Source organism: Paroedura picta, chromosome 11 (assembly GCF_049243985.1).
Source record: "Paroedura picta isolate Pp20150507F chromosome 11, Ppicta_v3.0, whole genome shotgun sequence".
Taxonomy (NCBI): domain Eukaryota; kingdom Metazoa; phylum Chordata; class Lepidosauria; order Squamata; family Gekkonidae; genus Paroedura; species Paroedura picta.
In genome coordinates this window covers 35,708,439-35,732,492 of record NC_135379.1, presented here as the reverse complement: position 1 = coordinate 35,732,492, position 24,054 = coordinate 35,708,439, and the positions used below count along the sequence as shown (strand labels likewise).

At 45.7% G+C, this 24,054-nt stretch overlaps 1 protein-coding gene and 1 long non-coding RNA gene across 5 annotated transcripts in view; one reads left to right on the top strand and one right to left on the bottom strand.

The window, feature by feature from the left end:
* Window positions 1-3,602, top strand: part of LOC143820138 (uncharacterized) — a 66,415-nt gene extending 62,813 nt beyond the window's left edge. Inside the window, exon 3 of the long non-coding RNA XR_013225253.1 lies at window positions 1,437-3,602. This is a non-coding gene — a long non-coding RNA (uncharacterized LOC143820138). The remainder of the gene's footprint in view (window positions 1-1,436) is intronic.
* Window positions 3,603-5,867: 2,265 nt separating this feature from the next.
* Window positions 5,868-24,054, bottom strand: part of LRRC3B (leucine rich repeat containing 3B) — a 117,229-nt gene continuing 99,042 nt past the window's right edge. For 3 of the 4 annotated variants that reach the window (XM_077302561.1, XM_077302562.1, XM_077302560.1), the window contains 2 exons: window positions 11,582-11,750; window positions 5,868-7,128 (listed from right to left, as the gene is read on the bottom strand). In XM_077302561.1, coding sequence (XP_077158676.1) covers window positions 6,183-6,959 — 777 coding nt within the window. In that variant the 5' untranslated portion in view covers window positions 6,960-7,128; window positions 11,582-11,750 and the 3' untranslated portion in view covers window positions 5,868-6,182. The remainder of the gene's footprint in view (window positions 7,129-11,581; window positions 11,751-24,054) is intronic. The other variant, XM_077302563.1, reaches the window with a different exon arrangement.

The window sequence follows — 24,054 nt, the reverse complement described above, 5'->3', positions numbered from 1 at the left end:
ATATTCCTAACCATCCTTAGGATTCTGTTGCCCCAATTTCTTATCTTCGTGGCCTTGTCCTTCACCCATCTTCTCTGCCAGATTCCTGTGGCATCAGACACGCATACTAAATGGCTACAGAAGGTCTGCAGATTGACTGCATGGATGTAAGACACTGTGGGAGAGAGGTTAGTGTTAGACTAGGACCTGGGAAACTTCAGTTCAAATCTTTATTCTGTCATGGAAACTAACCAAGACCATGATCGCACAAAGGAAGCAAAGCTGCGCTGATGCCTGTTTTTTGGTCCAGGGCTGGTTGAACCAAGTATTCCCACAACCACACGGGGTAGCATTTGGCCCGCTTCCGCCTGTCCACCCCAGATTTTTGCTACCATATGGGGTAGCTGATGGATGGGAAGTGGAAACTTCCCACCATTTAAGTCATCAGTCACTGGTGAGAACTCCCCAATCACCTTCCAGCACCATTTGAATACCCCCCTCTAAGTCTGAAATAATTTTTTAAAAGTTACCAGGATTGCATTGTAACACAAAACTGTTACAACATGCACAATGGGATTTAAAAATGGGATATTTTATCACACCGTCCATACACACACATGTAGACTGTCCCAGATCTCACTAAAACCAAGAAAACCAAATATTGGGGGGGGGGGGGGTGTTGCTATTTCATTACTTTGGAATTGCATTATAATGCGAGCAGGCATTTTTTTAAGAAAAAAAAGAGGGTAAATGATAGAAGTGACTTTTGGAGGAGATGGTAGAAGCAATGCCCTGACTGTAGATAGCCCAGATTTTCCACAGGCATATGGCCCAGGCCTGACATATGCCCCATTGAAGCCCAGAGCAAAAAAGGGAACACAGACTTATCCACATTCCCTTGTTGCGGGCCAGCTGAGGCCCTGAGTCGCAGTAGACCTGAGAGCACCTCGGACTGGGCCCAACATAGTCAGGAAGTAGGAATTAGCCCTGCGACCAGACAAGTGCTGAGCTGAATTCCTCGTGTGGAAGTGGTCTGAGTGACCGTGAACTATCACACATTCCCAGCCAAAAGAACTTCACGGGGTACTTGCCATGAGGTTATGGGAACAAGTGAACCATGTTTCTGCCTGAGCTCCTTGAAGAAAATGTAATATAGCTAAAATTAACCCTGTGCTCACATCAGATTTCTACTTGTTTTAAAATCTGCACATTCTGATTCTTAATATGATCTCCTAGTTATGTCACTACCGGCTATGGTAACATAGCATCATCTCACAAATCTTAATTTTTGTGTAATTTAGATTTCCTTAGGAAGGAGGACAGAAAGGGGAGAAAAGTATAACATCCTAAACTGAGCCATCAATTCAGAAACTAGCAAATCAGAGGAAACCAAATTATTTCCCAATATTCACAAGTACATATTTGTATTTCATACAGACTACTTTTTTTTTTTACAGTATATTCAGACACAGCGAAAATACATTCCAAAATGTTTGCTCGTTATTTCAGCTTAGTACTTCCTTTTGGACAATTTGCATATTATCAACTAAAACTGGAAGGGCTGAAGAAGTCTTTTGATTGAAGAGCTCACCTTGATTGAACAAAACGCCAACTTGAACTGCCATTGGCAAGAAGAGCCACTGAAAAACAGATGGAGAAAAAAATGTACTCAAGAAGAGCTGGACCAGTTGCCCCTTAATATGGTAATCCTTGTGGAATAGTTGACTGATAACCAAAGTGAATAATGCTTTGTTCATATTGTGTAAAAATAAGCTTTCAGGTCCTGCTGCACAGACTTTTAACTGTTTCTTCCAACAAATACCCCCTCCCACCATTATACAATGCTCAGGAGAGTCTCTCGTTAGCCACAATTAACTAAAAGCTCATTGTGTATATATGAAAGTGCTATTTGGAAATGTGAGTACTCTGTTCTTCTGAATTACTGCTTTGTGATACATTCAGTGCAGGAACTCGCAAACTGATATCCATGCACTCCCATGACAGTCTTCACCACAGAGATTTCCACTGAAATTTCCATTTCAGACATGTAACTGGAATCACAGCTGAACTCAGCTTTTAAAATCCCCTGTACAAAATTGGCTACAAAATTCTGATTATCCACATTTTAAGCACATCATCCCACCTGTATGAGCAGAATCCTCTTATGTACTATGCACACAGCTACCTCCATAAGATGTGAGAGCCCTTTCAAATGTTAATATAATGAATTCCAGCAATTACTCTGTTGAAGCAAGTTGCTATATTTCCTATTTTAACATTGCAAAACCAGGACTGCAAAGAACTGCAAAATACTTATCATTTCTACTCATCATAGGTGGAAGTTATACCTGGCTTCCCCCCACAAAAAAGTGTGCCCACCATATTACAGCTGGCTGGCGTACACACATGCACACACACTCACACACACACCTTTATTAAATATTGCAGCAAAAGCAACAACCATGTAAAAAGATTCTTCTGTTATTCAGTAGGTAGGAGACAGGCCTAGATATTTATACTAGCAGTCATTTTTTTCCAAAGAGGGTGGGAAGTTCTTTGTTTTTAAAGTGTTGATTATTTTTAAACTATCAAAAATGTAGCAGATATTTCTTCTTTTAGGACATAGAGATTTTCTCCAAATGCCACAGAGGACAGGCTGCCCCTTCAGTAATGCTCTTCATTCTAAAACGTGGCTATTGCAAACACATCCCAGGAAGGGTTGCAGGAAAAAGAAGAAAGTTGCTATTGACAAGGCCCTTTCATCCCATCTAAGGCCAACAGACATAAAATGCATCATATAACTAACCGTTTGGTCTGGTTGCTTAGTGCCTAGGAAAAAGAAACTTGGCCTACAGTCAGTAAGCCACCACTATCCAATAAAGCCAAAACTTACATCACAGCAATATTATGTAGCAGAGAATCACTTTGGGAGACAGTTTTGGCCTAAAAAGCAGGATAAACATATGATAAATCAACAAGTGGTATGGATTTGAAGGCACTTTAATGTCTATCACATCTTGGAATGCTAATTCAATCTGAAACAGAAACATTCTTTAAGCCTAACGTTCCTTAAAATGTTTAGTTTACATTCAAGAAGAGCAATCTTGTGTTTCCAAGGCTGTCATCATATTACGATTGATCATGAAATGCATTAATATCAACTGTGTCAGTAGTACATGGCTGAAATATTTCATAAGCATCTTGTCTGGAAATCAAGGTCACCAATTTGTAGATTTGTCCTGAATTTTCACACTTGTAGCATATTTCAAAAGAACTTCTTCCAAGAGACATCACAAGGCTGTTATTAAAGTGCTTCAGTATTGATTTAAGAGCACAACATCACCTGTGTTTAAGATTCTTTTGTTACTGAGCAATAAATCATCAGTTTCCAAACTCCCCACCCGCCACCCCAAAAGAAGAAAAACCTCTTGGGATTTTGTCATCAGGACAATATTTGTGTGTGCAAGGGTCATAATAATTCTTAACATTTATCAGTCACGTAACACTATACCTGAGTGCCTGGGGATCACAAAACTGAAGACGTTGTTACGTTTAGGTATTGACTGTGACTTGATCCCTAAATGGGAAGCGAACACAGGATGCATATTTCTCTAGGTTTTCAGCTTTAAGGGGGAAGCTAGGTTTTGTAAGCTCACCTTTCAAATTAGGTGAGTTTAGAACTGACAGACTAGTAATTTGATTGGCTGAGCAATTTGGGAGGATAGTTTCAGAGACTGGATGGTGCTATTAGGCCTCCCTTGACTCCACCAGAAACATGTGGATAAAAGTCTGCTTTCATACTCACAACAGCCTTAATGAATCAGGACTCTTGAATACTCAACATTTCACTGATGCAGCTGCTACCCAAAATTTAGAATTTGCTCCTATAACAACTGAAATTGAGACTGGAAAGACCCCTGGGAGTTTTGAAAAAGCCAAGAAAAGGAAACGTTTAGAGCAAGAACTGTTACAGAAATCTTAGTATATCACCGAATCAATGGCATGGCACAACAGCCGTTGAATCTAGAGTGTTCCAAACAAAGGCCTTTGCTTGGGTAGGTAACAGCACCTGCTTGGTTCTTTGCCCTTACTTATATTCTAGGTATCTTTCGACAGGGACAGAAGGTGGATTTGACAGAATGTGCCCTTCTACATATGCTACCAATTTCATGGTTTAGGAGCTCAGGTGAGAAACCATTTTTTTAACCTTGATTTCTGGAAGGTATCTGAGAAATTAGGCCTACTCTTAGCTCTCAGTTTGCTATTGCATCACAACTTTTTTATGGATTTTAAAATGAAAGACATCATGGCTAATGAAAACAGATTTTAAAATCCAACAACAAAAGTCAGAAATTATGTTAATTATAAGTTGACGTAATCATGTCTATTAATACAATTAATATGCAAACATTTGACTTTTCAAAAACTCTTAAGTAGGCTGGATGATGAAAAGCAAAAAGATGAGTACTGGAGAACTTAAAAACTAGCACATAATTTTCTATTATGCTGGTCATTCTTAAGGAAGGGTATCACATGGCTTTTATTTTGGGATCTGGATATGGGCAAACACAGATAACCACAAATTTTAAATTGTGAGCAGACTGTCAGTTTTGTTTTCAAACTATTTACTGATTTTATATCCTATGAGTTGGTTTTCTACCACTATCTATGCATCTCACAGATGTAAATACAGCTGTATGTATTATGAGTCTCAATGAAAAGGTTTATACCAAGGTGCCCCCAAATTCTACACTCAGATGTATTTAGGCTCAGTTTTATTTAACAGATATTTTAGCACAATTCAAAATATGGCTATGGATTTTGAAAGCCAGAATGTGGTAAAAGAAGATATCTGACATAAATGGGGTATAGAAAAAAGACAGACTTTGACTGGGTAAAACCCCCCTCCCAAATTTAGTGGAATGTAGGGGCTTTTAGTACATGCTTGGCCAATGCTCTTTTTAAAGAAACTTATGCAGGAAAAGCTTTCCTTGTCATACACAGGAAGAAACTTAATGTAGATATAACAACATTTCAAGTATGGGCCACTTCATATATGACACTTTATATTCTATTGTGGGGTACCTGCATCCAAAATTAATAAGTATCACTGTAGCTGAAGAGCACCATTTGCACATGATTTGATATGTGCTCCTTAAAATATTGCAGGGAAAGGTCTGGGGCACCATTTTTGAGTACTTTGAAAGGGTATACTCTGAATAATACATGAATAATGCCTTTCAGAATTGATGTAGAGTTTATGCAATTTGTATACACTACCCTTACTAGAGTTAAAATGCCAATTGTGGCTCTGATTCCCTATGCTTACATGGACCAGCACAATAGTACAACCTCCAGTTTCATTATATCTTCAGAAGGTAGGCTCTCTGGAAACCAGGAAGAGCAATGGTGAGGTTTTTAAATAACTGCAGCAGAATACTTATTCCTGGAGGCTCCTTAGAGTATGCTTTCAAAGTTTCTTCACAATCATGTGAGCTGAAAACTTATTTTGCCAGAAACAAATAAACTTAGAATGTTAGCATTTTGCAGAATGAATAACCTCTGTATTAATCATTTTATTCTGAGCCACGGTTAGGATCCAACCAGTTTTTCTGCTTCTCAAAAAGGACAGATGGGTTCCCTTTGACTGGCAAAAATGTCTTCTCTGAAAGTCATAAGACCTCCATGTACAAAAGCCACGTGGGACAGGGGCTGCAGTATATGAGGGGAATTTGGTAAGACTGAGTGAAAGAGCTGGCCTTATCCAATCCCATATTTCTGGATTACCTGACTATAGCTTAATGCTCTGTCTCTCTTGTACACACACAGGCAAAGTTTTAACTCATCAGGAAGCCTTCTGTTCAAAAAATTAGTCTTGTACTTCCATGTTTCATAGTTAAGCTTTTATTTTTTTAAACTAAAAAAATAAATTTCATTATTAAAGAGTGGAATGGGTCTAAACTAATGTTTACATATTAGTTTACTTGGTTTAGAATACCACCAAAGAAACAATAAATGTGTACTGTAATTACCTCCCCCCCCCCAAACAGAAATCTTTTGTTAGAAAGTTTTGACAGCGGTGTAATTCAGTTGAATGGGGGGGAAAGTCTTATACGTTTACAACGAATGTTAGAAGTAAACATCTTGCGTTCGTGCTACCCTCATTTAAATTCCTGTCAAAGCCAGTCATGGAATTACTGGCCCTATACCACAGTGCTAATATCATCTGCTTCCTCGGGTTTCTTTTGCCTGCTTGGCAGGGATTTCAAGTACTCAAGGTGCCTGCGTGCATCTTCTTGATTTTGCCGCACGTAATAAACAACGTAGGATATCACCATGGTGAACCAGCCAAACATGGTGACCAGCATGGCATAATCAGTAGTCTTTTTAGGAAGGTTACAGAGGTCAGCATCAGCAGCATTAAGGAATGGCCTCCCCGCGTGTTCATCTAATTCTGAAGTCTTACATATGACACTATTGGCTGTTTCATGGTTGGAAGCCATGCTCCTCAGGACCTGTTGCAAAGTGCAGTCACAGTGCCAAGGATTGTTCGCGATTCTGGCTCGAGCTTTTAAGTTGTTGAATGCGTTCTTGTGCACGCTCTTGATCCGGTTGTCGGACAAGTCCAGCATCTGCAAGGTTTCCGCCACTCCCTTGAACGAGTGTTCGTCTATAAATTCAATAATGTTTTTGGATAAGTTTAGGACTTTCAGTTGGTGCAGGTCCTTGAAAATTTCATTTGGGATGGACGTGATCTGATTGGAGTCTAAATAAAGTAAGACTGTTTCGGGAGGAAGATCTCTGGGTATTTCCTTGAGATTTGCATTGCTGCAGCTGACATTTAGACCTCCAGAATGGGAACAAAGGCAACCTTTGGGACACATACTGGCAGAATGAAAGCACAGTATCATGAGGACAAAGCTTTGTAGGAGCAGACACATGGAGAGGGAACGAGTTAACCACAGGTCTACCAAATGCATGCTGGGATGTCAGCATAATCACACGGCCGCTTCTCATTTACCCAGCAGTGGTGGCAAAAGTTTTCAGGCAACAAAATCACAACCTCACTCTCTTCGGTGATGTCATCTGAAAACACGTTAATGTGTGGACTTTCTCATGACAAAGTTTTCTTTTTTAAAAAACAGGTTCCTGAAAATTAGAAAAAGAAAAAGAAAAGTCAGATGAAACATGCCCATAAATGCAGCGTCACTGTGAAGTACAACAGAAAATATTATTGTTTAATTAGTGTACAGGAGATTTCCTTGGCACTTCCAGTTAGCGCCAGTAGGACAGTCATATCCATGACTTTTAAGAGAACCAATGTAACGCAGATCTAACGTGACAATTCTTGTGAGAGCTTCTTTCAGCACGGCTTTTCTAGAACAACTGTAATAAAACTTAATTACTTTCTTCTTTTTACAGTAATAAAAACATTAATAAGATTTACAGTAATACTTCAGCAGCAGCGACAAATTAAACAAGCATTCTTGTGGTTAACGAACCCTGCAAGAAAAGATTCTGTATATCTTTAAAGCCAAATTAGACTATTTAATAGTGGAAGCATTTGTGCTGGAGGAAGACACTCATTAGGAAGCCAAATATTTCTGGGTCTCATGGCACAAATGGGACTTTCATTCTTTAATGCCTCCCCAATTGACTTTTGCTTTAGTATTTTTATCAACTTATACTGCAATTAGATTTTGCACATGCTAGGGGCAGGAGCTTAGGATGGCAGCGGTGCAATAGCTGGATGTAGGCGCAGAGCTGCACCAGCGTGCGGCTGCTGGCTAGTGTGCCCCTGCCACTGCCACCCCTCCTCTCTGCGGCGCTGCCCTCCTAAGCGCCGCCTTGGGCTTCGGTGATCGCCGAGGTGGCCAAACCATGCTGAAGCACTCAACCCTAATTTCTATGGTTTCATTTTAAATTTTCCAGTAAAGTTACATTATACAATCAGAATATACTTTCATATAGATCATATTAATGAAAACAATGTAACTACATGGAACAGAAAAGGAACTGAATTTAATTTTACCTTTAAATTAATTTAATGAGAAATTTAAATATCCAAATAGCTTCTCCTCAATTAACACTGAATGTAAAAAGAAGGCAGACTCAAATGGTCATGCATAAGATTTTGCAAAAAAGAAAAAATAAGTGTTCTTTTTCTTCTTCATTATGAGCTATGGTTCAGTTTGATGATGACGGCAGAACCATTCATCTTTACATTCAATTTCTTTAAGTTCGGAAGCTCAGAAATCTGCACATTCTCCAAGTTGTATTTAATCTTACTTTAATATAAAGAGACGTTTATGCTAATTTAATTTCTATAATGTGTGAAATTCCATGGAGAAATCTGTACCACTGCTATTTTGGTGCATGTCAATGTCGTCTGTGGAATTCAAATGTTCTCTTACTTGAGAAATGGCAGGAGTATAGTGCGCAACAAACCTGGGCTGAATCTGCATGGAGCTTTTATTCCAATCCCAGGTCGATTAAATCCCTGCTGTCTACACTGAATGTGAATTACATTTTGATTTTGGGCGATTTAAATTTTCCATCTGCAACCAATCTGATTGAGCCATGGTGACCCTACCTTTCTCCCGTGATATCCTGGAGTGGAGAAAAACCCCAGATATGTGTTTTGCCGGAATAATATCCTCCCTGCTGAGGTAGAGAAGCAGCCTGTCCCTGATTGGCTGGGTGCCAGTTCAAAGATTTCCTATTTCCTGGTTGCAAGATTTTCCAGCTTCCCCCCCCCTTCCCAACCGCTCACCCCTTTAGGAAAGAGGCAAGCAGCATCGTGCTCAAGTGCAGATGGGCTTCTGTTTCAAGTTGGGGGAGGGGAGGGACAAAGACTCGGGTTCAAATAGATCTGAATTCAGCAAATAGATCTGCATTCACCAGGGAAAAAAGTGCAGAATCAGCCCAGGTACTTATCTGAGAGTCTCAGTTCACCTTTATAATTTCTGAACTTAGCTTGGACAAAATGAAGAATTTCAGCCTGAGTTTGGCCATCTATAAAGTTGGAAGAACGCAGCCTCATTTTCAAAGGCAGTTTTGTAACTTCAGGAATGAAAGAACCCTACATGCTGAGAATGCTGTATTATTTAGTGGTATAGCACTCAGTATATTTGTTCCAAGTTTAAAAGCTACATTTTGAATTCTCACATCCAAGCTAAAGGACCACAATGCCAAGGGAAATGACTGTATTATCTATAATGTTTACAGTCAGTGCTAAAGCATCACTTAACTTCAACAGAAATTACAATACTTACAGCAAGAATGCAAAAAGCTATTAAACTGCTAAATTATTAAGTAGAAAAGCTTTTGGACTGACATGGGATGAATTTCAAAAGTTCACCTATGAAGTATAGTATCATGTTAGAACTAACCCTTTACAAGGACCAAAATAGATGTGAATATGGAATTCTACATTGCTTTCCCCTTTTTTTGGCAAAAAAGAAGAAGCTGTTTTTGAATTTTATGATCAGGAGTGGAAGACATGCTTAATCTTTTCCCCTTTCACCACTGCTCTACTAAAAACCTCGCCTCCCCCAATCCAAGCTGCTTTTCCAATCAAAGAGAAGGAGATATAGGTACCCTGTATTTTTTCTTTACAAAGGTGTAAAGCACGTGGGACCAATTTATTTGACCAGCAGCAGGAATTAAAATGGTTCAGAAGCCCCTCAACCTGCTAATCCTTTGTTGTTCCTTTTCATTAAAAACAAACAAGCAAGAAAAACAGAAAGGGAATCCCTAAGCTACTCTGGACCTAAGAATTCTAATTCTGTGCAATCACTGCTTTCTATAACAATTATACTACATTTCCAGAAAGCAGTGGTGGGATATTGTGTACAAATCTCTGGATGATATTGTATTTTGTGCTAAAGATATATCTAGCAGATTGAATTGAATGAGAAAAGAATATGGATTATTCAGGTCAAATTAATTCTGTTTAATATTCACAAGGTATATACTACTGATATACTACTGGAGGGGGGATGTCTTTGCCAGAGCTCTCAAACAGCTGTGGCTCTTAATGCTTCTTTTCACACTTACAAATGATCACACACTCAAAATCAGAGTTATATGTTCAATGTTACAACTAAGATAGAGCAAGCCTCTGATCCAGGTTATAAACAACAGCAGGTTAACAAGAGCAGGTAAGGATTTTACCAATGGTTCTGCCTCCATAGTGCTTTGGTTACTATTGGTTTTCTTTGTCCCTCCCACCTCCCTAAACTATTATTACAACATTAATATTTTAAGGCTGTTTTTTTTAAATAATAAGGGAAAGGTGTGCCATGATGCCACTGATGATGATGTCAATGAAGACAGTACCCTCCCTTGAAAATCCTCAGTCTGACAGGCAGTTTGGTGTAGTGATTAGGAACTGGCCTCTAGTCTGGAGAACTGAGTTTGATTCCCCACTTCACCACATGCAGACAGTTGGGTAACCTTGGGCTAGTTACAACTCTCAGAGCTCTCTTTAGCCCCACTTACCTCACAGGTTGTTTTGGGGAGAGAAACGGAAGGCAATTGTAAGCCACTTTGACCTTTTCTGCATGGTGGCAGCTGTACCGTGCCACCTCCAGTTCCCTGTGACAGAGCAATTAGTCTCGCTGCTTCTTGGGTTCTCACAGGGGAAGATTTTCCCCACCAGACCTGGTCCACCCCGGATTACTGCCTCCACATGAGGCAGCCTGGGCAGAGAAATTTTGCCACATTTCACCCCAGCGCGTGTCTGTGTTATTTTCATGAAGGTGGAATTGTGTTAGAGCACAATCCCACCTTCATTAAATTTTTTTTAAAAAATGCCCCAATGGCTTTCAAGGCACTGTGAAGTGCCGCAGAGCTGACTGGGGCATTTTTGTCCCTTCTGGGATGCCACAGGAGGAGGAAGAACCAGGCCTGGAAGGCCCAAATCTTCCCCTTCCACATGGGCCTCCCATGGGATAGACCCTGTTGTTGCCCACAGTGAAAAAGGGAATGGGGCAATGGAGTGTCTAAAAGGGGCTGGCACTGATGTTCCTTGTACAGAAAAGGTCTTTGACACTCTTTCAGTTAGTAAAGAGTGGGGTATAAAAATCAACTCTTCTTCTAAAACATATGCTGAAGAAAATAAAGTGCTTCCACAATTGTGAAAATGCACAGGGAGAGGAGATATGCAGAAGAACTGTTCCTAAACCGATTCCAACACTTGTGGATCAATTGCCAAGAAAATCAAAAGTCAAGGGTATGGAAAAGGTCCGAGTTGATATCCCTGCTCACCCATGAAGTTCACTGATAGGTTAGGGGAAATTCATTCTCTCTCAACCTAACCTACCTCTCCGGGCTATAGTAAGAATTAAATAGAAACCTCCAAGTAAGATACTTGGAGGAACCAATGTGATAAAATAACAACATAAAAAACATTTATATACGCATGTGGCACTAAATTCAAGAACTGGTTTTCATTTTTAAAAAAGAGACGTCTTTGAGCTGAGCTCCAAGTTTTGCAAATGCAATATATCACCTAACATACCAAAAAAAAAAAAAAAAAAAAACCGTAACTGAATATAAGGAAATTCAGAAACAATGTGTGGAGTAAAAACTGAAGAACCTGTCAACTTATCGCAGCTTTGATGCGTTGGTGAGGAGCCTTGGAGGTTGCCAGGAAGCCTCCTATGTGCTGATCTCCTCATAGGATGCTCCTTTTTGCTGTCAAAGAGGTAGAAAGATCTTGCTGAATGAATCACATGGTGTCATCTCATATCTTATGGGTGAGAGGTCTTAAAAAAAAAAGAAAATGATGGTTGAGAAGGTGCTGTAAAGCTGGCCTTTTAAGGTTAACACTTTTGCTTTCTCTTGTCCCCTCCCTAACCTAGAATTTAACATAGCCACAAGCAAACAGAAAACCCAAGAAAAGCCTACAGATCCCAACCTGCATCAATAATAACAAAGGGTGGAATGGGTCTAATTAATCAAACAAAAGTCAAAGGGACTATTTAAATGGCAGAAAATACATCACATATACAAAATTAAAATTAGTTTTAAATGATTTTGACCATTTCCATACAGGTTATCTGTTCCGGGTTCAATGATGCAGGAAGTAAGGCTTTTCCTGCTTCCGAATAGCATCATGGTACATTTGTGTACCTCCGGAGGTTTCTCTGACTTTTCTCTCATCTTTCTGATTCCTACTTCGCTTTAAAGTTCTGGGAAAGACTCCAAAAGAAAGCTTTGTGAATGGGGAAATTCAGATTTCCCCAGCCACATGGGAACAATTTTCCCTGCCCTGTTCTTGCAGCAGCCATTTCCTCCCCATGCTATTGAGAGATTTCTATTTTTTTAAATTTAAAAATGCACTAGAATGTTATTATATCAATATACCATTGTAACAGATTCTCTAAATTATTTTTTTAACAGTAAGTCTCCATCTCTTTTCCTTGTGAAGATGCAAAGGAAAAAGCATATCTTCACAAGGAAAAGAAAACTGAAAGCTTACAGAAAACGGAAAGCTGAGAATTCACAGAAGATAAAAAAATTATTGTTAAAATAATTCCCTAGTGCCTAGTTTTTAAAAATAAAATTGCCGAATTCCTGGTGACTGAGGGGAGGGGGTCTGGCCGCTGCTGTAGGACTGGAGCCAGGAATCTTGCTGTGCAGAAACCCAATTTTTGCTGTATGTGCAGCCATACCACCAATGGGGAAACCACATAAACACTTCTCTGTGTGGAAAGTACCTTTGGGTCTGTAAGATATCTCAGAGCAAAGGGGAATCCAAATGAAAGTCTGATGGTGACTCTCAAGAATTTAATATTATGAGGTCAATGTCTTGGGGAATTTTTTTTTTTAAAAAGCAATCAATTTGCTGAAGGAACTAATGACCTTACAGTGTATGTGTGTGGTCCATTTGTGTGTGGATAGAGAAACAGTTCAATGGAATACTTCAATAATGTGGCAATATGTAGTTCAATGACTTTACCAAATTCACTTCTTTGGAGTAATCTTACAGTGACATCTGAGATCCCTGTAATTCATGCTACAACTTTGTTTTGCCACATGGGCATTCGTTCATAAAGCAAGAACTAAAGATCTCAAGCTTACGGAAAGCTTTTCTGTAAGGGATTCCTTAGATCTCAGCTCTTGTGAGATTATTGTTGTATGTCCCAAATTATTTTCTGTTGATAAGCTTTCCCTACAAGATTTCTACAAAGTCATCAAAACTTTTACCAGTTTTACATACCAAATATAAAAGGGAAAAAAAGATATTTTTAACATTGAAGCATCTGGTAACAACACCTGGGATTCTGAAGTATGAAATTTAAATAAGAATCCAAGCATCTCTACTAATTTACAGATCAGCAGTCAGATGCTTCTCTGGAGAAAAGAGCCAAGACACACACAGACAGAGGCCTTGTGTTCTGGCTGCTTATTGTGTGTTCATAAGGCCATTTTAGGACAAAAGTAAATGTTTTGCCTTCTAAAAATACACCGAAGTTAAATGGACACAGGGCTTCTACAGACACTGGAACACTGAAATCAACACAGCAGGAGTCAGCAGAAGTGCATCTTCCTGCAGATGTGTAATTGCCAACTCTTGGGATGCATCCCAATGACCATCATGCTCGCAAGCTGATGACTGTGCGGACATGGAACCTGTATGTTTGTGTCTGCTCCTGCTCTACTGTCCAATATCATGCACAGAGAGCTAGGGTTGCCCTGTCACCTGTATTCTTCAACTCCCCCCCCCCATGAAATAAAAGGCAGCCCCCAGGCACAGAATGGGTTAGCCTAGGACAGAGGTGGCCAAACTGTGGCTTTCCAGGTATCCATGGACTAGATGAGCTTTTGTCTTGCATGGTGCTGGCAGGAGCTCATGTAATTATAGTCCATGGAGAAGTGGAGAGCCACAGTTTGGCCACCTCTGGCCTAGAGGGAAGACTTGGGAGAAGGTCATGAATAGAGATATGAAAACATAGGATGAGATTATATTTGTGGTAAAAGTAGCTATCAATAATGTACATGACAAAAAAGATGTTGGCCAAGTTTCATACAGGAAGCTTAAGTCTTCCATGGCTGGGGTTGCCAGCTCTAGGTTGGGAAATACCTGGTGACTTCTTTTTTTGGGGGGGGGGACCCTGAGGAGCATGGTGTGTGAGGAACAGAAGGACGTCAATGGGGTATAATGCTATAGACTACAGTCTACCTTCCAAAGTGGCCATTTTCTCCATATGAACTAATCTATTACCAGGAGATCTGTTGTCATCCTAGGAGATCTTGAGCTACCACCTGAATCCTGGCATCTGTATCCATGGCTGCTTCATATTTGGCATTTGTATTCTGAATGGAAAATTATTACAAAATTCAAAAAGGCCATTGTTAAATGTCTAGGCAAGGAAGGTGTCCTGGGTATCTGTATCTCAGAATAGCTGTTAACTTATGCTGCTGCCTAGGGAAATTTCTGTTAATAAAGCACATTTGATTAAAACAAAGTGTCTGCCTATTTGCATACGCATTTTCTGCTTCTGTTAAGCATCCTAATTTATCTGAGTTGCAGAATTTAGATGCTACGTTAAAAACTGCCACTTCTCCTTCCAAATAACATTTTACATTTGGGAGAAAGAAAATACTTAATTATGTAACAACTTCCTAACCAAAAAAGATCACAAGAGAGAAAAATAAGGGCTGGAATAAATTAAGAAATTATGAGATTGTTATAACACAAGGTAATTGGATTACTTTTTCTCTAAGGGCTTACAATTTCTGCCTCCTTTGGAGAATGCGGACTATACAGCCCAAGGCTATGCAAGTTGACTCAGTTCTACTAAGGGTATTTAACACCAATAAGGATGCTGAGTTGCAGCCTCAGTTGTCCAAAGGGGATAGCCTACATCTGGAAGAATGTGACCTTCTACCTGTCAGGAATCAGGCTGAGCCCAGCCTGTGGAGTCCTAGGTAAAGGCGCATCCGAAATCCAACAGTCAGTTGCAGATTTCAAAGAGAGCTTTATTAGGCAAAGTCCACAGATCGCTAAAGCAGGCCAAGATCTTCCTAAGCAAAGATCTTGATAATAACAAAGTACAGAGACACCATGAAGGGTAGATATAGGGTCCGGTGAATAAGGGAGGGGGGACCGAAAGGTTTCGGCGGGAGAGCGAGCATAGGTGACAAAAGGGAAAGCATTCCCAGGCTGGCCAGATGGCCCGGAGCCTTATCGGGAGGTTGGCACATTGTTGAGACTTTGCTGTCTCCGCAAGGACACTTACAGTAAGATTGATACATTCATTGAGGTTGTCCCCCCGCTGGGAAAGGAAGGGAGTGAGGTTCTCAAGAGACACATTTATGGCTATATGGCCTTGGCCAGAGAAGTCAGGGAAGTGTGAGAATATGCAGGCACCAAGATGGCAGGAACCTAGGGGGGGGTTCATGACACTCGCCTCCCCTTAAAGCCCCCCCTACCCACCCCGGTCAGGCGCCCGCGGCCTTAGGATCGGGGCCGGGCTTGTCGGGGAACTTGGAGTGGAACTTTTGCAGCAGGAGGGGGGCGGCCACGTCCTCAGCGTTAACCCATTCGTTGTCAGAATCAGGGAAACCTTTCCAAGAGACCAAATATTGCAGCTGTTTGCGGAACAGGCGGGAATCGACTATGTCCGACAACTCGTAGTGGGTCTCCTCCCCTATCATGATGGGGGGAGGAGGTGGTGACTGTGGGTGCCAATCATCCGGAGGGGGGGCTTTTTTGACCAAGCTCACATGGAAAACGGGGTGAACTTTGCGATAAGCCTTTGGCAATTCCACCCGCACCGTGACTTCATTTAGCACTTGCACCACCTTAAAGGGACCCACAAACTGGTAGCTCAATTTCTTGCAAGGGCGCCGATTTTTGAGATGCTTAGTGGAGATGTAAACCTCATCCCCCACACTAAAGGAAGGGGGCTTTTGCCGTTTACGATCCGCCCAGCGCTTAAAGTCCGCCTTGGCCTTAGTGAGAGACTCCGTTACCTCCCCCCATGCCTCCCGTACTCGGGTTGCCCACTCGTCGACTCCCGGTGGGGAGACCGCTGGGTCCCCTGGGGGCTTGGTGAGCGTAGGAAAAGGGGGCGAAGCGTAGCCATGCACCACCTCGAAGGGGGATTTCCCTGTGCTAGAATGGGGCGCATTGTTGTAGGCGTACTCCGCCAATGGCAGGAGGGAAACCCAGTCGTCCTGGTGGTAGTTCAGAAAGCAGCGGAGGTACTGCTCGAGGACCTGGTTCACTCTTTCGGTTTGCCCGTTTGTGGCGGGGTGATAAGCAGAGCTGAGGCCACGGGATACCCCAGCCAAAGACATCAGGGCCCCCCAAAACTTAGCAACGAACTGTGCCCCCCGGTCGCTCACAATCTTGCGTGGGAACCCGTGGAGTCGTACCACGTGGGATACGAACAGTTCGGCCAGGCGCTGCGCGGTGGGCAGGCCTGAGCAGGGGACGAAATGCGCCTGCTTCGAGAACTGATCCACCACCACCCAAATCACCGTCTTCCCCTGGCTAAGGGGCAAGTCCGTGATGAAATCCATGGAGATGATCTCCCAGGGGCGCTCCGGGACCTCCAGGGGCTTGAGGAGTCCTTGGGGTTTACCCACCCCCCTCTTGTGCGCTAGGCACACGGGGCAACCGGCGACGTATTTACCTACGTCCCGGCGAGCCCCCGGCCACCAGAATTGGCGACGGAGCAGCCCCCAAGTCTTCAGGAAGCCAAAGTGCCCCGCGGCTTTACTGTCGTGGCAAAGTTCCAGAATCGTTTTCCGCAAGGACGCGGGAACATACAAACGGTCCCCCTTGTACCAGACCCCCTCGTGGGCACGGAGCTGCGAGCGGAGGTCGGCAAGTTGGGGGTCGGGGCCCAAGGCTGACCGGAACTCGGCCAGCGGTACCGCTGGGGGGGCCCCCGGAGGCCCCGGGGTGGGGTCCGGTGTGGGCTTCCCTGCCTTGGTCTGACTGCGGATTTGGGCCAGCAAGCCCAACTGCTTGGGGGTAAAGATTGTGTCGACCCGGGGGGGGCGGTGCTCACCCGGGTGCATGCGGGAGAGGGCGTCTGCCATGAAATTCTTCCGCCCAGGGATGTGAACGAGAGTGAAATCAAATCTCGAGAAGAAGTCTGCCCAGCGAATTTGTTTCGCACTCAGGGTGCGGGGCTTCCGAAGGGCCTCAAGGTTTTTGTGGTCGGTCCAGACCTCGAAGGGGATGGTGGAGCCCTCCAGGAAGTGGCGCCAGGTGGAGAGGGCGGTTTTCACCGCAGAAGCCTCCTTCTCCCAGATGGGCCAGTTCCGCTCAGCCGGGGAGAATTTGTGGGAGAGATAGGCACAAGGCCGGAGTCTACCCCCTTCCCCCCGCTGTAGGAGCACCCCGCCAATGGCCTCGTTCGAGGCATCTACCTGCACCACGAAGGGCCGATCGGTTTCGGGGTGGGCCAGGATGGGTTCCGAGGTGAACAACCGCTTGAGGTGTTCAAAGGCTTGAGTACACTCTTGGGTCCAGGGGAGAGGCGCCCCGGGGCGGCCGTCCCTAGCTCCCTTTCCCTTTGTTTTTAGGAGATCAGTAAGGGGTAGGGTGACCTTGGAGAACCCCGGGAGGAAATCCCGGTAGAAGTTGGCGAACCCCAGGAAGGATTGGAGCTGGCGGCGGGTACGGGGGACCTCCCAGTCTAGAACCGCCTGGACCTTCGCGGGGTCCATCCCAATTCCCTCCCCGGAGACCCGGTAACCCAGGAAATCCACTTGGGATTTGTGAAACTCACATTTAGGAAGCTTTGCGTATAGCTTGTGGTCGGCGAGGCGGCGCAAAACCTCCCGCACCAGCGCCGTGTGCTCCGCCTCGTCCTTTGAGTAAATCAACACATCATCCAGGTAAACCACCACCCCCCGGTACAGCAGGTCATGCAAAACTTCATTGATTACATTCATGAACACGCCGGGAGAGCCGCTTAAACCGAACGGCATGACGAGGTACTCGAATTGTCCGAGGGGGGTGTTGAAGGCCGTCTTCCATTCGTCTCCCTCGGCCACTCGGACGCGGAAATAGGCGTCCCTCAGGTCCAATTTGGTAAAGATGCGCCCCTCGCCTAGGCGGCTGAGCAAGTCCTTGATGAGCGGGATGGGGTAGGCGTTGACCCGGGAGACGGCGTTGATCGCTCGGTAGTCCGTGCAGAGCCTGAGGGTGCCGTCCTTTTTCTTGGCAAACAAGACGGGTGCCGCCATGGAGGACGTGGCTGGATGGATGAATCCGCGGGCCAGATTTTTGTCCACGAAGGAGCGAAGTTCTCCAAGTTCCGCTGGACTCATGTTGTAGAGTTTAGCCTTCGGAAGTTTCGCCCCGGGGACCAGCTCGATGGCGCAGTCGGTGGGTCGGTGCGGCGGGAGTTGGTTGCACTCCTCCTCCGAGAATGCCTCAGCAAGGTCTCGGTAGCAGGCGGGGATTCCCTCATCTTTCCCGGGGTAGAGACCCATCGCTCGCAGCCAGGGGTTGAGCGTGGCGGGGCTCTCAGACCATGGGACTACGGTCCCCGCGATGGCGACCGGGGGTTCTTCTGGTCGGTCCCGGTACCAGAAGTGCAGCTTGCAGTTCGGGTGGGAAAAGACGAGGCGCTTTTCATCCCAGTCGATCTCGGGTCGGTGGAGATCCATCCAGTCCATGCCGAGCAGGATGGAGAACCCAGTTACCGGGGCGATGGTTAGCGAAATGCGCTCCCAGTGAGGACCCAGGTTGAGGGCCAGGGCGTTTGTGGCGTAACGGATGGCCCCCCCCCCGACCGGGCCACCGTCAACCTGCCGCATGATGATCGGCTTGGCTAGATCCTCCTGCCGGGCCCCCAGGGCTTGAGCGATGTCGGGGGCCACTAGGGAGGTCGAGCACCCGGAGTCCACGCATACTTGGACTTCGACCCGGGTGTCTGCTTCCTCGTTGATTAGAATCGCCGGGAGGAGGATGGGGGGTAGGATTCGTCGTGGGGGCGCCGGTGTGCCGACTGGGAGGGTCCGCCGAGGGGCGCCCGGCAAGGCGGACCGTCCTCGTTTCCCGACCCGTCCGACTGGGACGATTCGGGGCTCGCCTGGGGCGAGAATTCCTCGTCCTGAGTAGGGGCAGCCGGGGCGAGAAGCGCCCGGGGCCCACCTGATTTACCGGCCGGCTTGTCCGGCGGGCGTGGACGATCCGAGGAGGGGCGAGGCCTGCCTTTCTCCGGTTGGGAGGGGGTCTTGGCTTTGGCCAGACGCGTCGGGCAGACAGAAGCGAAGTGCCCCTTTCCCCCGCACTCGTGGCAGAGTCCCAGTTGCTTGCGTTTTTCCCGATCGGGCACCGGCGCGGGAGCGGGCGGGGCGGCGATCAGCTTGGGCGCGCTGGGAGTCTTCTCTGTTCTCGAAGTGCGCAGTAGGCGGGCAGCCTCCTGGCGGCGCTGGTAGGCTCGGTACCGGGCTAGGTTTGCCTCAATTACCCCCGCGGCTTCTATCCACTGCTGGAGGTCCCCGTCCTCGGGCGGACCCCGGTTGAAGATCCCGTCGGCCACGGGGCGGTCTAGGCCGTCCAGGAAGGCGGTGATTATCTGATTTTCATTCATGGTGGTAATCCGGGCGGACGTGGCGCGGAAGTCGATAACATAGTCCATCAGGGGTCGGCCCCGCTGCTTCAGCTTGGCCAGGGCCTCCGTGGCTTTTATTTCACGAAAAGGGTCCCGGAAAGCCTCTCGTAGGGCGGTCCTGAAGGATTCTAAGGAGGTAGCTGCCGCCGTCCCCCTCTCGTACTGCGTGACCCACCAGTCCATTGCTTTGCCCTCCAAGTTGCAGCCCAGGGTGCGGACCAGGTCGGCCTCGTCCGTGAAGGAGTCCCCCCACTCCGCTAAGAAACCATCCACCATAATCAAAAAATAGGTGAGCCTCTCGGAGGTACCATCGAACTTCACCTTGAATTTCCGGCCGCCCAGATGGTTGTGGCGTCCCCCGGGAGCGGCCGCGTCGTCCTGCTGTCGCGGGGGCGGCTGGCGGACCGGAGAGGGTGGCGGGGCCGCTGGGGGTGGCTGTCGAGGCCGGTGGGGCTGGGTGTTCCCGGCAAGTGGGGCATAGGTTCCCCTCCTCGGGATGGCTGGTGGATCCCACTCCCCCACTCGGCGGCCTCCCTGGGGCGCAGGGGCCGCGTCCGGGGGGGTCGGGGTCCGGGTCGGGGCCTCTCCCCAAGGGCCCGACAAAAACGTGCCTGGGTCCGGTGCCCCCGACCGGGAACGTGATGGTGAGGCTCCCCTCCGCTGGCGGCAGGGTTCCTGGGGAGGGGGTTCGTCGAAAGTGGGAACCCGGTCTGACCCCAGCCGGGGCTCGGGTTCGATGTCGGCATCGTCCTCCTCCAGCCAGGTCATGGCGCCCGCCGGGCGCGAGTAGGCCAGCCGTCTGGGGGGGGCGAATGTAGAGAGGAGGCCTGTGGTGGCTGTTCCCCCCAGGGTTTCGAGAGTCCCGTACCCTAGGGAAGGGGTGCTGTGGAGTTTGGGCTTGGCACCGGGGCCCACAGGGGGGCGCGTAGCAGCTCGGATGCCCGGGGCAACGGAGGCGCCGGCCAGGGACGCGGGGAGGGAAAGACGGCCCTTCTTCTCCTTCTCTGAGGCGGGGAGGGCGCTCCAGCGATCTCGGGCTTCTTCGGCCTCGCGCAGCGCCTGGCGAAGGGCTTCGTTCTCCCGACGTTGCTCTCCCACCCGCAGCATGAGGCTCTCCAGCTCCTCGGCGGGCACCAGGTGTTGGCGTCCTTCTCGGGTGAAATCGACCCCCACTTGGCGGCCCATTTCGACCAGCCGCTCCAGTTCTTCGGGGTCCTCGGGGGCAGCCTCGTCCTCTTCCTCCTCCTCGAGGGAAGGGGGGGGCGATCTCCCCGTCGCACTTGCAGTATCCTTCGCAGGGCTCGGGCATGGCAAGGGTCGGTGGTCCCCGACGTCGGGGGGGACTTCGCGGGCTCCTGTGCCAGGCGAGTCGTCCAGGGGCACCGTGGTCGTGCCGTCCTCCGCCCGTTGCTCGATGGGGACGTGGATGACCAGGTGCCGACGGCCCCCGTCCGGGGACTGTTCCACGATGTCAGACCCTGAGTCCTCCGGGGCTGCCGCAGCCATGGGTAGCGAGGCGCACCAACGGGAGGATTAACAGGGAGGGTTGGTTATTATCAATTTGTCAGGAATCAGGCTGAGCCCAGCCTGTGGAGTCCTAGGTAAAGGCGCATCCGAAATCCAACAGTCAGTTGCAGATTTCAAAGAGAGCTTTATTAGGCAAAGTCCACAGATCGCTAAAGCAGGCCAAGATCTTCCTAAGCAAAGATCTTGATAATAACAAAGTACAGAGACACCATGAAGGGTAGATATAGGGTCCGGTGAATAAGGGAGGGGGGACCGAAAGGTTTCGGCGGGAGAGCGAGCATAGGTGACAAAAGGGAAAGCATTCCCAGGCTGGCCAGATGGCCCGGAGCCTTATCGGGAGGTTGGCACATTGTTGAGACTTTGCTGTCTCCGCAAGGACACTTACAGTAAGATTGATACATTCATTGAGGTTGTCTCCCCGCTGGGAAAGGAAGGGAGTGAGGTTCTCAAGAGACACATTTATGGCTATATGGCCTTGGCCAGAGAAGTCAGGGAAGTGTGAGAATATGCAGGCACCAAGATGGCAGGAACCTAGGGGGGGGTTCATGACACTACCACATAGTGATAGGACTTTACTGATGTGAATTACCTGTTCTCCAACCATCAATTTTCAATTTGTCATTACCTAGTAGATAGTTTTGCTAATCAACCTGAGGATATTTTTCTGGGAGTAAGGCCAATTGAATGAGATTTACTTTTGAGTAGACCTGTCTAGGATTGCTCTTAATGAAGCCACTTTGCTTGTTGCTCTGTCTGTAGAATCAGAGCACAGAGTCGAATTACATGTGACATTTGTCACGTTTTCCACATGCAGCTGCTTGCTGAAACAAACAACCATTTCAGATCAGGAAAACTGAAGGGAAAGGCAAGAGTCTCTCCTCCCCTGCACAATAGTCCTGACCTCCAATGCCAAAATAATTCCTCAGATTCTTCATGGAATCCCAATATGGATGGATGCATTCAATAATAAATTAAAGAACATCCAATCTTCCTTTTTCAGAAATCTCCTAGGAGTCCCAAACTGTGTGGCAAATCATACACTTGGCTCAGAACTTGGCCAACAGAAGGCCAACAGTCTAGAAGCCCGGGCTTGGTTTCAGTCCTTTAAATACTTGTTAAAAATTCATTTCCATGCTCAAATGGGTAGTTTGTTATTTAACCTTTTGTGTGACCCTTATTCTTTCAACTGGCTAAGCAAAACGTGAAAGAAACTTCAAAATACGGGTCTGGACATCTCAACCCTTAGCATGCAAGACAAAAGGACTATACTAAATCTAATATCACAGAGACTAGAACATCAGTATACCCAGATTCTGGGTTCCTCTAACCACAGTGTATGTTCTCCCTGCTTCTAGGATATTCCCTTAGCATACAAATCCATGCCCATGTATCTCCAAATTTTGGAGACACACCAGTTAAGAAGAGCATTTCTAGTAGCTTGCTTAAACATCTTTCCCTCAAATGTCACCTGAGGTAGATTTTTGAAGATCCCTCCTCAGGAGAGATACTGTTTATATGGATGTAGTGTCCCTGACACTTTGTGCCATATACTTCTGGCGCATCCTAAGTTTGAAGTATATCATTGCCTGTTGGCTAATTATCTTAAGAAATTGAAATTTGGCTGTATTAATGAGAAACACTGGATTAAAATGATACAAAATGTGAGGGACTCAGCAACTATTATAAAAGTAGCAAAGTTTTTGCTGACAATTTTAAATGAAAATCTTTTTACGATGGATATTATATCTGGAATTGTTTGAAATTTTCATTTTATGCTTTGCAATTTTATGCCAATAAAGGTACTCTGAATCTCAATCTGAGTCCTGACCAGAAATGGGGCTCTGCAGGATTTCCACAGAAATTTCTCCGTGGGAAACAACAGCTGATGTATGGCTGCCAATCCTTCTGGAGAACATGTGACAAATGACAAGTCTAGTCCTTTCCCAATGTGTAACTAAACCAACCAGTGCCATATCAGAGAGAACAGTTAGGAGCCAACCCTCTATGCTGCAAAACGAGAGTCATTCATTTCCTTTTCACTCCCTTTAGCATTGCCTTCAGGTGAAGGAAGCAGTTTTACTTTCTTGCCACAACATAAATTGCACTGTGGCTATTATTTCATTATGCTCCTGTGAGAAGATCTTGGACTGATGAAATTGCTGGAAGCTCAGTCCTACAGATCTCAGTCTTAACTACTCTGGCAAAACGAATAATTCTTGGCAGAGGGAAAAGGTAGAAGCTGGTCATAGTCATTCTGGTTTGCACTACATTCCATAAACTTGCCCTACTATACAGAAAAGAAGAGATGTGTACCGTAAGTTATTGTTTGTTTTTTTTTTTTTACTTAGATAAGGAATACAGCTCAGGCATAACTAGGAAGATAAATTATTCCAGTGAGAGAGTCATTCCCTTGTGCCAGTGCTAGGACTGTACTCAGTGTAGTTGTGGCTCAAAGAATCATATCAACTCTAGGCGGAATGACAACACAGCAAAGAAGAAAAGAGTAGATAACTTGTGTAATCCTGGTTTACATTACATCACCTACTGCAAGCTTTCCATTCTTTAGACTCTATCCTAGAAGGTTAGGCTGGTAAACTAGTGCTTGGGGGGAGACTAATGGAATATAGTCACAGGGTCTCAATTAATTACTCGTGGCAGTTCCACAATTGGGGATGCATTTGTCCATTAATCTCCAATCCTGACATATTTACTTCCTTCACTATGTTTCCACCCAGAGTTAAACCCAAACAAACAATAACCTTGTCAATATAGCTTGTTGTTCTTGTATGGTCCTTGATTTTGTTAAACATCTTCATGATCCAGTGTACTAATTTATTGCTCACCCTCTGCTGCGTCTCTCTAAACAGACACATAAGCTCTGCAATACAATATTTACACTCCCGATCTTCCTTAAAATACACACAGCTAAATCGATTATTTAGGATCCCTTTAA